Raw genomic sequence first — 15,868 nt, forward strand, 5'->3', positions numbered from 1 at the left:
TTTACCTGGTGGGATGACCTGAACCTTCATTCCTGAAGAGCCTGGGTCATTAGTAGTCCTCCCTGGATAGGGTTGTTGTAGTTTTCCATTGACCTCAATCACAGGGCCTGGTAATACTAAGCGAGGACTTAGGGGTCTCCTGTATACCTGACATACTCTTCTTTACCTCCATTATGGAGTAGAAGCCCATTTTCCTCTTGGTGTTAAGGATCAGTCACCCCAGCCAACAGCGTAACTCCCTTCTTTGCCTGTTGATTCAGGGACATGAGAAGCCCAAAGTGGTCAGGTGGCAATTTTAACTTCCAGTTCAATGGGATCATTGTTATGTGTCCTGGTAGAAGCCTTCCTCCCTTTGGAAATAATACCTCTAGGCCAGCAGAGCAGGTCATGGGAACAGGAAGCATGAATTTTGCTAGTGGCTTACTAGGGTAGTAATAGTGAATGTTGTCACTACCATTTCCACTCCTCAATTCCTGGACCCAGGAATCCTAGCTATGGAAGAAATAACACCATATACTGGATGTTCATCCAGAGCTTTTTGGAGAAATTTGCCTCAGCCCTGTCGGGTATTGACACCTCTCTGATGTCTTCAAACTGAGTGACTGAGCCTTCAAGAGGCCATTCCACTGTTCCATCACATGCTCCACTTCAGGATGAGGGGGAATATTGTGAAGACCAATGAGCATGGGCCCATTGCCGCACTTCTTTTGCTGTAAAATAATTTCCTTGATCAAAAGCAATGCCATGTGGAATGCTGTAAACGTGGATTCAGATGATTAAATGACATAATGTATGTTATTTTACTTTCTTAGAATCATAAGCATGCATATACACCAGAAGTGTTTAATAACAGTAATATTGCCGATTTGCCAAAGTGAACATTTTAGACAATGAATGCTTTCGGAAATTATGTTGTAATAGCATTTTCAGAGATGAAGATTCCTTAGAGATTATCTAGTGGCTTTCAAACTTTTTCAAGCTCACAATCCTTCCTTCTAACAAAATTTATAAGAAAGCTATTACGTAAAACAGGTAAAATTAGACTTGCTATATTTAAAAGTAGAATGGGGTGGGAGGTAGTGCAGAGAAGGAGGCAATGCTTGCCTGCCCAGTCAAGGCACTTCCCAGAATCCCCCGGGAGAGGCTTTCTCAAAAATACATTTAAATACATTAATGTAGTGGCACCCAGTCACTTTTAGGCAGTTTTAGAAGGGAAAAACATCAATACAACTACTCTGATCATACGTATTTCACAAATGTAAAATATGGGATGAATTTTGATTTTTACAAAAATTCTTTATGGCTAACTCAAATCATGTGTTTAAAGATTCTGCTTGCACTTTAGGAATTTGGGTCAGGCTGCCTTGGCTAACATTCTGGAAACAGGGTGCAGTTTTTGTCAGCTGAAGCATTTCACTTAATATGTATGCCATTGCCTGGGTTTAACTTGTGTTTTGGCATTAAATTACCAGTCCGCAAATACGGATCGATGATTCAAAAGTAGTTCACTGAAGCATAAAAGGAATGATGAAACTATTAGCATAAATGCTGCAATAAAGAACAATTTGTAAATGAAAATAATTAGTAGGACTTGTGTACAAATACAGATTATAAATCTAAATGTGCTGGGAGGAGTGAAGCTGTGAACCGCATGCATTCTCACAAGCCACTCCCCTGCCTGTTGTGGCCCTCCTGGTTTCCAGATGAATTCCATACCACATGGCATGGGAGGTTTTATTGGGAAAGGTCAAACATTCAGGGCCAGGATCAGCATGAAGAAGGCACTGCTCCTCCGCCACACTTCCCACCATTCATGGAGAAAGCAGGACCTGGACCAAGGCCCAGGTGATCTGTTATTTTGTGTTTTAATAGGACAAATTTTAAAGAAGTTTTGTCAACAGGGGAACTATATAGTCTGCTTGGCGTCCAGAGGTTAGAATTTGGGGAGCTGGTAGTTTATATGGGCTGTCTGAGACAGACAACTGCTTAGGACATGGATGACACAGGTCCCATGGGTAGTTACAACACTCCCCTGCTTGCCATCCATCTTGAGGGTAGTGGAACTTAGGTGCAGCTGCTCCGGGTAGAGACGGGTGAGGGTGGGATGCAGTCCTACCTAAATAATTGTTTAAGATGTCTTGTAGATGATACTGCTCATTGCAAAACAACTAAATGGTGGACAACAATGGTGTTGAGCAAGCCAGGCTTAGTCTTTTGTGTTAAATGTTCTGGAGTTAATTTTTGCTGATATCAGTCCAGATACCAGCAGGAAACAGATGGCAAATGGTGGAAACTGAGGAAAATTTAGTAAAGGAGCTATTTATAAACATATGGGCAGACATAAGGGAAACTAGCAAGGGATGGGGAACCATCCTGGGGCTAAGAACAAGAGGGAGACATTATTGCTTCGAGGCCTGAAGGGGAAAGGGGAGAAGGTTACCAAAACCCAGAGACAGCTATAGCTCTGGAGAAGCTAAGGGATGGGCTGTGGCCTTGAAAGCCTTTGGTGTAGGAACCTAGTACTTCCGGCCTACTATCTTGCAGGGAGGAATGAAGGGAGAATAAATGACCCTCACGTCACTCTTCCTCCCTCCAACCCCCTGCTGGTGTTTCCATTGGCCAAAATGAACTACAGGTCAGAGGGCAAGGAATGTAGTAAATCCAGCTGTTGGAGTCCATAATGGTCAACCTTCCAGGTCACAAGGCTGAGTGGAGAAGGAAAAGAATGGATATGAAGGGCAAACAGAGAGTGTCCACATACCAAGGAAGATAGAGCCTAGTGGCAGCTCTTGAAGGGGTACAGCTTGAGGAGAGCAAAGGAAGTAAGGGCGTGGAGTGGTTTAAAGAGAGGTGAGGAGTAAGATCCCACTTTTTCAATAAATTGATCATGAAGAAAAAGAACAAGTTACAAAACTATCTTAAAGCGGTCTCTGGATTAGGAAAAGAGTATTTTCTGATTAGGGAAAGAGACTTGGAGTTTTCATTTGAAGAGCATAAGGATCTACTGTAAAGGGAGTAACTGGAGAAAGAGAGAATAACAGATAAACCCACAGTGGAGAGTATAGAGTTTTGAAGACAAGTTGCAGATAATGAACAATGTCAAAATTGTATCAACTGTTTACTGAAAATCATTATCAGCCCCCATAGTTAGTCAGCCTTAGAACTACTTAAAACTAGTACAACAGGTTTACTATGCCATCTCCTAAACATGTTTTATTAGGCTTTAAAATGTTCTCACATATGACTTGAACAGATTAAGGCACTTGATTGAAATAAGAAGGCCAGATTTGAAGATTAGGTAAAGGCTAAGAAAACTGAATAGATTTCAAAATTGATTAGCTCTTGGAATACTTTCTTGGCTAAAATTAAATATGTAACAGAGAGTGAAGGCAATTACTCACAAATTAAATGCTTTTTATATTTTTTCTTTCTACATCTAACAATTTTTACGTATTTCAAGGCTAAGATATAACATGTTATCTGAATTCCATCTACAGAACGTTGTGGTGTCTCAGAACCACTTAAAGGCCAAATTGGAATTTTTCCAGCTTGATCCACTTAAGACCATCACGAGTGTTAAAAGATTGAAGACCTCAGGAATTACGTTGTTTGAACTAGTAGTATGTCATTAATCACATTAGTGACATTATTTCATTTGTTGTTAAAGAACTTCATTCATACTTAAAAGAAGCCAGTAACACAGGCACCACGAAATGTTTCCCTACTTAAGAAGCCAACTGACATCTTGCTGTCGGAGCTTATTGCCATATATTGCCACACTAGACCATCAACATCCATCATAGTATTGTCTAGTCCTTTCCTAAATGTTTCTCAGGTATGTAAAAATATGGTTTATTTTAAACATCCAATACTTGAATTGGCAAAATTGTGACAATGCCTCTCTTCTAGAAAATCTGATTCTATTTGTAAAAAGCACAGGTTTACAGGTATAGGGATGGGAATATTTTCATGAGAACAGGGCCAATCCAATGGATCAAAATAGCAGTACTGAGCTATCCCATATTTCACTGTGATGTGGTAAAAGTCAAAGGTCTTTTCAAACAATAATTGTAAACTACAAGACCCATATGTTTCCTTTTCTCTTCCATCCTACAACAATAAGATAAAAAATGGAATTTTTCAGCCTTTGGTTAGAAGCCTTTATCTTCAAAAGAGACCTGAGAAGGAAGACTTAACTGACCTTTCCATGTAAGAAAGCACATCACCTACTGAGATTTGTCTTCCTTGTTGGCACCTCCCTACAAAAGAAGTGGGAGGCTAAAATCAGCTTCAACTTGTGCAAATTAAAAGTAACCCTCAGGCTAATGGGCTTTCAACACCACTCCTTACTGGGAAAAAAATTTTGTGTCCCATAAAATTAAATTACCTCCTCAAAAATGACTTCTCCAATAAATTACGCCATTAAATACAGTAAAACTGGAATTCCTACAAAACAATTGCCCCTCTCTAAGGCAACTCTCCCATCACTGTGAAAATTGATTCCATCTTTAAGGAAGTATCCATCAGGTCCAAAAAAAGGGGCACAAAACCCCTAAAAAAACTGCCAAAGAAATAGCAGGACACTTAAAGGCCAGAAAAATAAATCAGACTTTTGAGGAAACAAGAACTGCAGCTTAGAGAGATCAATGCTTTAGCACTTTACCAAATGCTAAATTTAAAGAATGTGGAGAGTTGTCACCTAACAGAAGGTGACTTGTTATTTTCAATTTCTTTGAAGTAGCTATCAGAAGGAAACAAGTAATTAAGCATTGTAATGAGTTTGTGAGGTGGTAGCTTTTGTATTAACTCTGGCAATCACTATAAATCGACTATATTTTCACTAATTGAGGAAGTTCTAATGTAGTTCTTTTTAAATGGGGTTGGAAGTCATAGACACATTGTTAAATGACTACTCTGTATTAGGAACTAAACCAGTTTCTTCAAGAATGAAGATATCAAGGAAAAGACACTACAATTCACTTGAAAGATTGACCAAACATACACAAAACGGGAGAATTCACGAACACAAGTTGACAGTACAAACTGTGCGCATAATTGAGCTGGGAGGCAATTGGGCACAATTAACATGAGGCTATGTAAAGCTAAAGTGTTCAATTTGACCTGAAAGGCACTGGGCAAATATAAGAGGTCCACGATGAAATATTATCCTGGCAGCTGTGTACAGGGTGGATTAAGGTCAGGAGAAGCATAATACAAACTAATACTAACCCTAATAACATCTAACGCTTATAGGTGCCAGGCACTGTTCTAAACATTCTCATATATTAACATACTAAATCCTCACACATGAAATCCTGTATATTAACATGTTAAGTCCTTGATGCTATGAGATGCTGTTACCATCTCATTTTATAGATGGGGAAACCGAAGCACTTTCATAACGTCTGATTTTTACAGTCAACTTTCTGCACAGCAACCCCACGCAGGTAAATACAGGGTGAATTTTCAAAGCAGGTGTTGTCATACTAATACGGCCACTAGATACATTATTTTCAAATGCTTTTATTATTGAAAATTTCAAACGTACCTAAAATAGAGAGTAATGTAATGACCCCGCCCCCTCCATGTACCCAATCTTGATTCACCTACCATAACTCCACTCAATAATCCAAACCCCTCCCCTCACTATTTTGGAGTAAATGCAAACATTGTATCACTTCATCATCACTAAATCTTTCAGTATTTATCTCTAAGAGGACACTTCTTTTTTCTTCTAAACAGGACAATAACATATCGCCTTAAAATTACAATAACTCCTTAATATCAAAAATCAATCAATGATCAAGTTCCAATAATAGATCTCATGTTAGTATTTATTGAGGACTTGCGATGTTAGCATTAGACACTTGCCCACATACTAATTCATTTAAATTGCTGTTACTTAAATTGCCTTTTTTTTCCTTCTTGCTCTCACTCTTACTGAAAGGAAGGAGTCTTTCTCTACCCGGGGATTCAAAGCCCTGCTGCGAGAGATCTCCGCAGAGCAGCCCTGCGGCTGCCCCTGCTCCGACCCCGCTGCGGCCCCGGCCCCGGCCCCGGCCCCGGCCCCGCCCCCGCCCCGCCCCCGCCCCCGCCCTCTCCCGGAGGGGCCCAAGTTCCGACCCGGAAGCCTCTTCGCGGAGGGATCCGTTCCCCAGACTCGCGCCCCCGGCCCCGCCCTTGTTGCCTAGGCGACGAAGGGCCGCGGCCCCGGGGCGAGATCCTGAGGATGTCCGTGGGGACCACTCACGGGGGAACGACACCCGCGGCGACGACCCCGGCGGGAACCACACCCGATTGGGAGGTACGCCGCCCCTTCCCGGCACCCGCGACCCTCGAGCGCACGCCCCGTTCCCGGGGAGGCGTCCCGCTCCCGGGTTGGGAGCGCGGCGTGCACTGGCGGCCCGGCCCGAAACCGGCCGGAGCGGCGCCAGGGCCCGGGAGGCGGGCGGGGGTCGCTGGGGCAGCTCCCCGCGTTCCCCGAGCCCTGCCGCCGGCCGCGCCCCTGCCCAGGCGCGCCTCTCGAGGTTCCCTGGAATAGAAACTGTAGAAATTCCTCCCTTGGTCGGTTCCAGGTCCCGGCGACCTCACAACCCTGTGCTTCTCCCGGATTCTCTGCCCTTGAAAGGGGATCTTGGAAAGTGCTACTAATTCTTTTGCAGTGATCATAGTTCCTATTGCTCAGAGGTGTCGTGGAATAATAACTCTTCATTGTTAGTAGACTGATTAATATTTGAAGGCCAGGGCTTGGTGTCTCCCTGATTATTTTACCACTTCTCTAAATACAGAGATACGCGATAGGACAAAGGAGGGGCCCTGGAAAGTCCACCTTCTGGTTATGGCTTAGTTGCTCATGGTCAACTTGTCTCTTTAGGAAAGTTATTTTTAACTTCCTTGGGCCCCAGTGGTTTCCTGTATATGGAAAAGAAAGAGAAAGAAAGAAAAAAGGATTTATCTTTGGGCCCCTCCCAACACCAGCTCTCAGTAATAAACGGGTTTTAGGTAACTTTAATTATTCATAAGTTTAGTATCCTGAGATTTTAATTAAGAACATATCTGCTATTCCAGATATAGCTAAAAGAAAATGTTTAAAGCTTCACACAGAGTCCATCCTGTTGTTCTAGGAAGTTTTGTCTTGAGTTTTTTTTAAGACTGAAGGTGAATAATAACGTTATGATTAACATTGCAATGCTCAACTCCCTCATTAGTCTAAATAACATTTTTTGTGCAGAAGCTAAATATTAACTGCTATTTCCTAAATGTAGAAACACACAGCCAATAATCTAGTGCCTTGCCGGAGATATGTACAAGTCGTTCCCAATCCAGATTCTTCCCAATACTGCAGACAGCTAAAGCAGGCTGACTGTCCTATGAGCCTTTCGAAATTAGCATACATTAAAAATACATTTAATGTGATAAACTGGTTACTAAACTAGTTAATCCCTTGTGATCTCTAATGTAAGTAATACAATTTCAAAAGTGGCAGAGATAATTTCCCAATTAAGTCATGTTATTTAAATATATACAAAAACTTAAGAAAATGCTCAATTGTCAGTGATACTTGCATATACTTACTTATCCATGTAGATATAGATATGTCCCCTCTAAGAAGACTCTGATAATTTGGGTTTAACGAATCTGCACTTTAAAAAATAAAAAAGGGAAGAAAAGAAAAAGAAATACCCATAATTTTCTTTTGAAGATGCGAAGAAGTGCCATGCCCCAGGGGAAAAGAAAATCACTTGTTTTTTGGATGGGTCAGATGAATTGAGTTAGTTATAGACCTTCAGTGATTATCTGCCATCTTAGCACTGTCAGTGGGTACATTTGTTAACTTTTTGGAGGAGCAGGTATTCCCTGTGACGAGCAATTCAGAAAATGCTCAATCTTCTGGTTAGTAACAAACTGAAGAAATCCAGATGGAATTTGGACTCACTGAGCTGTACTCACTGAGCCTGTACTGAGATGAACAGGTTGATACACTGCATGTTAGAAACACCATTTTCCCTTCTAATGAAAGCAGAGTTCCTGTGGGTCACAGAGAAGCCAGTGGATCCATAGGGCCTTCATTCATTGGAGTGATAAGGCCTCTTGGCCTCCCATTTGTGCCCACGATGTGTTTTAGGGGTTAGATGGAAAAAATGGCAAAGACCCCTCTCTCAAAATCTATGCTCCCAAGGCTACTGATTTTCAGTTAGATATTGGAAGGTTCTTCTCAGATCAGAGTATTTCCAGAGTTGATCCCCCAAGACCTAGTCCCTTATGGTGTCATTTCTAATAAATTTTGTATCCAAATTGACTTAGCCAGTAGACCATCTAGTCATCCTGGCCAAGCAGTAGTGAAATATTTTTTTTTCTTGCCAAGTCAATCGGAAATAAAGCATAAGCTTCCAGTAGTCTGAGGTTTCCCGACTTATTTGTTACCAGTACTTAGAACGAAAACAACCAATTATCCCAATCACATAGTAGGCACTCAGTAAAATATGATAACTAATTAAAATCACAGGTGGTCTGATGTATGCCAGGAAAGATAGTTGTCGTAGACCAAAAGTTATTGAGAAACTGTGAACAAACACACATGAGATGCAGGTCCAGGAAGATATTTTTTTCTGTAGCATTGCATAAACTCTTTTTGCAAGCTTTCTGAATTTAACATTCCGGATTCTTTAGTAACATGGGAGTTAATGCCTCCCTCTAAAAAGTAAGACCAAATGTTTGGGAGGTATCTGTATAAATGCATAAGACTAAACAAAAATGACAAAGATCTGAAAATATTTACTATGTATAGATCTGTAAATGAAAGGAATTTATAAATGTTTACAAATTAAATTATAAATGAATTTATAAATGAATACTTAGAATTTAATCATCAGTCTTTTATCAGTAGTTGGTTCATAAACTGACTTTCTTAGTGTCTTAAAAAATATTATTTGGGAAATATCATTTAAGTAGCATATATGAAAGGACTATACTTCAACTTACATCAGAGACCTAAAAGAAAATGTAAATGATTATTGCCCGGTTGCTTCTTCTGACTAATGTCTCGAAATGTTACCACATTCCCTAATAGATGACATTTACTCAGTGCCTTCGAGACTGTATCAGGATAAGAGGACACTTGCATAATCTTGAATGGAAAGATGGTGTCTTGTCTTGGAGATCTTCAACATGGCCACAGATGATTCTCTCTACATTAGGTGGTCTCCCTAACAAACCTTGAAAACAGCTCCCACCCCATCATCAACAGGTTGGAGAGAAACACTTAGGGTTCAACTTGAGCAGCAAGATGATCAGGGTCCTTCTGTTTCTATATCACTCAAGAGATATTTATTGAACCCATTTTAGGCACATACTGTAGGAAAACCTGAGCAGGACCATGGGGAGGATGCCAAAAGTATTACATAAAATATTGTTAAGACAGTACTAACATTGCTCAAAATGTTAATATACAGTAGTAGTATTTATAAAACATTTAGAACCTCTGGAGTAGTGGCTGTGAGTGTGGAAAATTTGACAGATATTTGAGCTTGTCTTTCTTTTTACTAGTGGTTTTTGGGTTTCTATTTTATTTTAAAAGTCCTGCTTCTCTTCAGCCTCCCTTTCAGATTATGCAAGTAATCTCTACTCTTTTTCTAATATTTAAAGTGTTATTTTTTCTGCATGGAGCACTGGGTGTTATACGCAAATAATGAATCATGGAACACTACATCAAAAACGAATGATGTTGGGGCGCCTGGGTGGCTCAGTTGGTTGAGCGACTGCCTTCAGCTCAGGTCATGATCCTGGAGTCCCGGGATCGAGTCCCACATTGGGCTCCCTGCTCAGCAGGGAGTCTGCTTCTCCCTCTGACCCTCCCCCCTCTCATGTGCTCTCTCTCTCTCTCTCATTCTCTCTCTCAAATAAATAAAATCTTAAAAAAAAAAAAAAAAACCTTTAAAAAAAAACCTAATGATGTAATGTATGGTAATTAACATAACATAATAAAAAAAAGTTAAAAAAAAGACTTGCAAAAATAAAGTGTTATTTTACTAAAGTTAGGTCTTAACATGGCTAAAATTAATTTCTGATAGATATGTTTGATATATTGGAAATGAGGATCTAATTTTATTTTCTTCTAGACACGAACCATCAGTCTGCCAGTTTCATTTACTAAATAAACCATCCTCTCTCTTCCCATTGAGAATGGACTGACTGCCACTGTCACATTATGTGTATATACATGTGAATGAACACAAGGATAGGCAGAATAGTGGAACAGAATAGAGACTCCAAACATTTATATATATATGTATACATGTATATGTATAAATTTATATGTATGTATACATGTATATGTATTTTTAAATTTCCAAAAGTTTATATATATTATTACAGATATATTTTCAAATATCCTTTTCTTTTCCACTGACCAGTTTGCCCATTCTTGTGTCAGTGCCATACTATTTTATGTTTAGCTTTAATATCTAATTTTGAAAGGTTCCTCTCACTATTTTTCTTTTTGAAAATATATGTATTCTTCCATAAGAATTTTTAAAAACTATTTTATAAAGTTCCAGAATGATACAGTTGAGATTTAAAATTGAGATTTATAATGTGGGATGGATTTAATTTTTTTCAATTTGAAGGTTTCCAATAAATCTCCTTTATTAAGTTTTTTTATTAAACTTTTGATAAAGCTTATAATTTCTGTAGGTCCTATACCTTTCTTATTATATTTATAACCAAGTATAGTTTAATCAAGTTTCTGCCATTTCCATTTCTAATTAGTTTCTAATATAGAGAAAAGCAATCGGCCTTTATATATTTGTGTTATGTAACTATCTTATCAAAGTTCTTATTAACTGAAACCATGTTAGTACAATGTCAGGTGTCTTAGGTATGCAACCATGTAACCTTCAAATAAAGATTCCTTTATTTCTTCATTTTTAATATTTAAGCCACATATTTAGTTTTCTTATTATACTAGTTAGAATCTCTATAGAGTGTTGAATTACAATAATGTTACCAGCCAGAATCCCTTTTTAGTTTCTGGTTTCATGAGAATGACTTCAGTTTCTCACCATTCAATCTGATGTTTTGGCAAATAATCTTTCTTGTGTTTATTTTTTTTTCTATTCATGTTTTATTAAGAGTTTTGCTGCTGAATTCTAGTGAATGCCTGCTTATTATTTCATTATTATATCATTTTTTATCATTTACTTTGACATAAAAGTGTGTTGTTTAATGATGATCCATCCTTGCATTTCTGAAATTAACCTTATTTGGTCATAATGATAGTTTATTTTTCTTTTAGTATGCTGTTGGATTCAACTTTCTAAGATAATATTTTAACTAAAATTTTTACATCTGAATTCATGAATGATTTTGGTTTATAATTTCCATTTTGTGTTAGTTTAGGTTTTTGTGTGTTGATTCTGCCAGCTTCTTAAAAATGAATTGTCTACAGTCTGTAATTATTAGACTAACAGAATTTATATGTTCTCCATTGTTAGGTAGAACTTCAAGTGTACAATATCTGGGCATGGTGACTTTTTAAAAAGTAGACTTCCAGTTTAGTTTATGTTTGGTCAGTTCCATTCTCTTTCTTACCCCTGTTCGAATTTGATGACTTATACATTGTCTTGTAATTTTCAAATGTGTCTCTATAGAATGTGGCATATATTTATTTTTTCTTTTAATAGCGTTTGCCAAATATTTTTGCCTATTTTATTCATTACTTTAAAGAACTAGTTCTTGTTTTCACTTATCCTTCTTTAATCTGTAATTTTTAAAAAAATATTTTTCTTTTTCTTAAATTGACTCTTTAGCATGTCCTGGACTGTAGTGAGGCAAGTAAGGCGGTCTCTTTGGGCATAAAATTTAAGGATGCCAGAAATTCAGTAGTCAAGATAAACTTAAGTTGAAAGCATTTTTTTTAAATTGAAAGTTAATACCCTGGTGATGGGTATTAAAGGGGGCACGCATTGAATGGAGCACTGGGTATTATATGCAAACAATTAATCATGGAACAGTACATCAAAAACTAATGATGGGGCGCCTGGGTGGCTCAGTTGGTTAAGCGACTGCCTTCGGCTCAGGTCATGATCCTGGAGTCCCAGGATCGAGTCCCGCATCGGGCTCCCTGCTCGGTGGGGAGTCTGCTTCTCCCTCTGACCCTCCTCCCTCTCATGCTCTCTGTCTCTCATTTTCTCTCTCTCAAATAAATAAATAAAATCTTTAAAAAAAAAAACTAATGATGTAATGTATGGTGATTAACATAATAAAATTTAAAAAAAAGAAAGTTAATACAAAAAGCTCATAATGGATCAAAATTTTAAATAAAGACAGAATCAGTAGTCCTGATTTTTCCTTTTGCCTCAGGCTCTGACATGGCTCAACACAGTGCTGCTCCTTAGTTCATTTATTTTCATGCTTGAAAAGAGCCTTTCTAAGTGTGGAAATTGTAGATGAGTCTATGTTTTGTATGACTGTGAAAACCCTTTTAGTCATCTTTGATGAACTGTGTTATCTTTCTTTTAATGAACATTTATTAAGAATCTTTTGAGATACTACCAGTGATGGATAGAAAGATACCCCAAAAGCTGAAATTCTAGAAGGAAGACATATACAATGTGGAAAGTTTAGGTGAATAAGAGAAAAAATTCAGAGAAAAGATTATCTGGCAAATAATATTAGGCTTACAGTTTTATTGCTTCTGGAATAATTGCTAAAATCCACCAGGTGGTGGAGTAAAATGAGTTACAGTGAAGTTTAGCTTACATATTTTTCTAGTCAGAGATGGAATTTTACAGAGAAAACCAAATTACATATCACATCTTTATTAGCCTATTCATGAATTTTGTATTGTATCTTTAATTTTTATACGTCAGAATATATGTGTTGAAAGATTAAAGACTTTTTACCACCTTATATCCTTTCAAGTGCAAGGCGGTATATAAACAAACAAGAAAGAGCACTAGTTTAAAATAGGTTTAGGAATTCCAATTTAAGACAAAAGAAAACAAAATAAAAACCAGAGGCAAACCTTCCTACAAGATGATTATCTTAAACTATCAAGGTTTAGTAAAAAATGCACTAATATTAGGCATCTTAGCTAGAATTATTATTGTGCAAAAGTTTATTATATTCCCTTTCATACAGTTCTTTCTCCTATCCAGAAAATTTTCACATCAAATAAAATTGATCTGAATGTCTGTACAATGTACTTTTCATGCATATTTTTGTTAATAATGACAGCAATTTTGTGTATTAAAACATTTAAAAATGATTTTTTAACATGAATTCAACTTAGGTTCAAATGACTTGCTATAAGTCACAAAATTAATCAGTAGTCAAACCCTCGAGTCCTCCAAATCCAAGTCCTACTATTTATCATCTCCATCACCTAATAATGTCATCAGATGATACAGATGAATTCAGACAGTCGATTAACAACCTATGTTGACATAACTAGGATCTGCAGAATTCTAAAAAGAAGTAAAAGATTGAATGACTGTCCCTGAGGAATTTACAGTCTAATGAAGTTGACAGTACAGGAATAAATTTACTTTGCTGCTAATAATAAAAAACATAACCAACAAACATTTAACAAATATATAGTCCTGTGTTATGGACTAAAATACCTTCCTATCTAAAAACTGAGTTCATACAACTCAATTTACAAGTATCTGAGTGCCTACTAGGTGCAAGGTATTCTATTAGGTACTAAAATATTTTTTTCTTACTGAGTTTATAAACTAATTGAATGACCTAGTTTAGGTTACTTTGCTAACCCTAGGTTACAAAAAGCTAATAAAGTAGCACATTTTATGTCTAAATTAGATTTTTAAAAATAAAAATATAATAACCTAATATTAAATACAAACATTAAGTTGTTTACCATTACCAATAATTGTTAGCTTTGGGATTTTTCTACTCCTGGAAAGAAATATGGAAAATGTGGGATGTGATCTTGTTAGCTATAGCAAAGCATTTTGTTGCTCCTTATTCACTGGAACCCATTCACATGGAAGGATAAATAACTATTTGTTGAATTGAAAACATTTGCCCCCTCTCTCCCCCCAAATCTCACAGTTCTTGATTTTTATGGAGCTGCTGCTTTTTACCTCTGCTTTTCAGTCTCCTCTTCCATCCCCCATTCACAGCTGTTTTCCCCATGCTCTGGCTCCGGGCAGTTTCATCCATTTCTCACACTTGGAGTGACTCCTAAACCAACATTTTTAAACTGGACCTTTCTGAGTCTAGCATTTCTAATTACCTTCTAAACATTTCTTCCTCGATACGCATATTCCACCTTAAACTCAACCACTGAAATCAAACTTGTCATGTTGCCTTCTTAAAATGAGCATCATCTTCCAATGCTTCTATTTTTATTGGTGTAACAAGAGTGCCACATATGGTTTTTACAGACTGTACTCTGAACAAAAGGACTCAGCTATGGGAAGCTCTGAGAATCACCACCTTTCTCTTTTTTCAGTCATCTATTTCAGATATCATACTATTTATTCTTCCCACTTTTAGTCCCCCAGATACAATATGTTGCATTCACCCCTTTCTTTTCATGCACACTGCTAGGAACCCAGTGCAGTCCCATGCCTCATTCCTGACCAGTTTCAAAGACATTTTCATTGAACTTTCCTCTGTTGTCCTTTCTTTCTTTCACCCTCCTACAAATTGTGCTTCCTTAAAGGACAGTTTTATCTTGTCATTTCACTGCTAAAAAACTTCGTAGGTTCCTTACTGCCTGTATTATTAAGAACAAACTCTTCAGCCTGTCATTCTTTGAGCAGCCAAGATTCTAAAATATTTGTGATCTCTTGTGCAGTATCTTGCATTTTGTAATCACTCAGTAAATATTTATTCAGTTATTATATTTGAGATCTCCCACAACATGTTCCCAATGCCCACTTCCCACTTAGGTCCAACTAGTCCCTGACTTGCACCCAAAGCACTATTGTGTGAATTACTTGATATTTACAGAACCAGTCCCCAAGTGTCCTGTTGCTGATTCATTCCATCATTCTTGTCCAGACTCACCCAAGTCCATTTCTGAACCTCCTCTCTATAGGTTTTCTTTGTTCTGTCTCTATTTTTGTCCCTTTATTATGACTCACTTATTTTATTTTCTTGTTTTAAAGTCACCCTTGGTTTGTTCCTTCCACTAGATGTTAAGTTATTGAGGCTAGCAAGTTTTTTCACTTGTCTTTGCCTCCTCTTGAGCCCCAAGCTCAATGAGGAATATGTAGGTATTTTTAAAAGTTTTTAAATTGACTCATTCTTGTTCGATCAGTTCCTGGATGCCTAAGAGGACACATACAACCAGACCACTGTCCTCCATAAAAACTCCAGATACCCAAGCAAAGATGAGACTCATGCTCCTTTTCCTTTCCAAGTCTTCAGATGCTACAGCTGTATCTGCTCTATGTCTTCCAGTAAACTCTGCTCTTACTTCCTCTTAGCTTGCATTTGATTTCCATCCTGCATGAAGCAAGGACCCACTTGGCTGGTCCTGTGGGACCCACTCTGGGTCCTTGGACCTGGGTTGCTGCATCATCTTGGTGATTATGAAATGACCCTCAGAGGAACAATTGTACCCCAAAATTAAGTCTGCACAGCACAATTTGACCTTTGGGGATTGGTAAGTTCCTCCTCTGTGAAACATAGTTGGTTTGATGCTGATGTAATTTCTGTCTATGTGCTCCTCTGTGTAACTGGTCTATTCTCTGGGGAAAAGGAAAACTGATATGGGACCTGTTCTCATTCCCTATTCTCGCTCCCTGTTCATTCCCTATGCTCTGAATTGCTTTAGCTGGCTCTGAAACTTTACTCTCACTTTAATTGTAAGACTCTCTGGTTCAGTTCTTGGAGT

The 15,868-nt window shown here is 38.0% G+C and overlaps 1 protein-coding gene across 1 annotated transcript in view; it reads left to right on the top strand.

Annotated features, from left to right (window-relative positions):
• Window positions 1-6,151: 6,151 nt before the first annotated feature.
• LOC118020046 (ciliary-associated calcium-binding coiled-coil protein 1-like) overlaps window positions 6,152-15,868 on the top strand; it is a 130,898-nt gene continuing 121,181 nt past the window's right edge. Inside the window, exon 1 of the mRNA XM_035019886.1 lies at window positions 6,152-6,304. Within this exon, the coding sequence (XP_034875777.1) occupies window positions 6,230-6,304 (75 nt within the window). The 5' untranslated portion in view covers window positions 6,152-6,229. The remainder of the gene's footprint in view (window positions 6,305-15,868) is intronic.

The sequence above is a fragment of the Mirounga leonina genome, unplaced genomic scaffold (assembly GCF_011800145.1).
Source record: "Mirounga leonina isolate KUSES-001 unplaced genomic scaffold, KU_Mleo_1.0 Mir_109, whole genome shotgun sequence".
In the NCBI taxonomy this organism is placed as follows: domain Eukaryota; kingdom Metazoa; phylum Chordata; class Mammalia; order Carnivora; family Phocidae; genus Mirounga; species Mirounga leonina.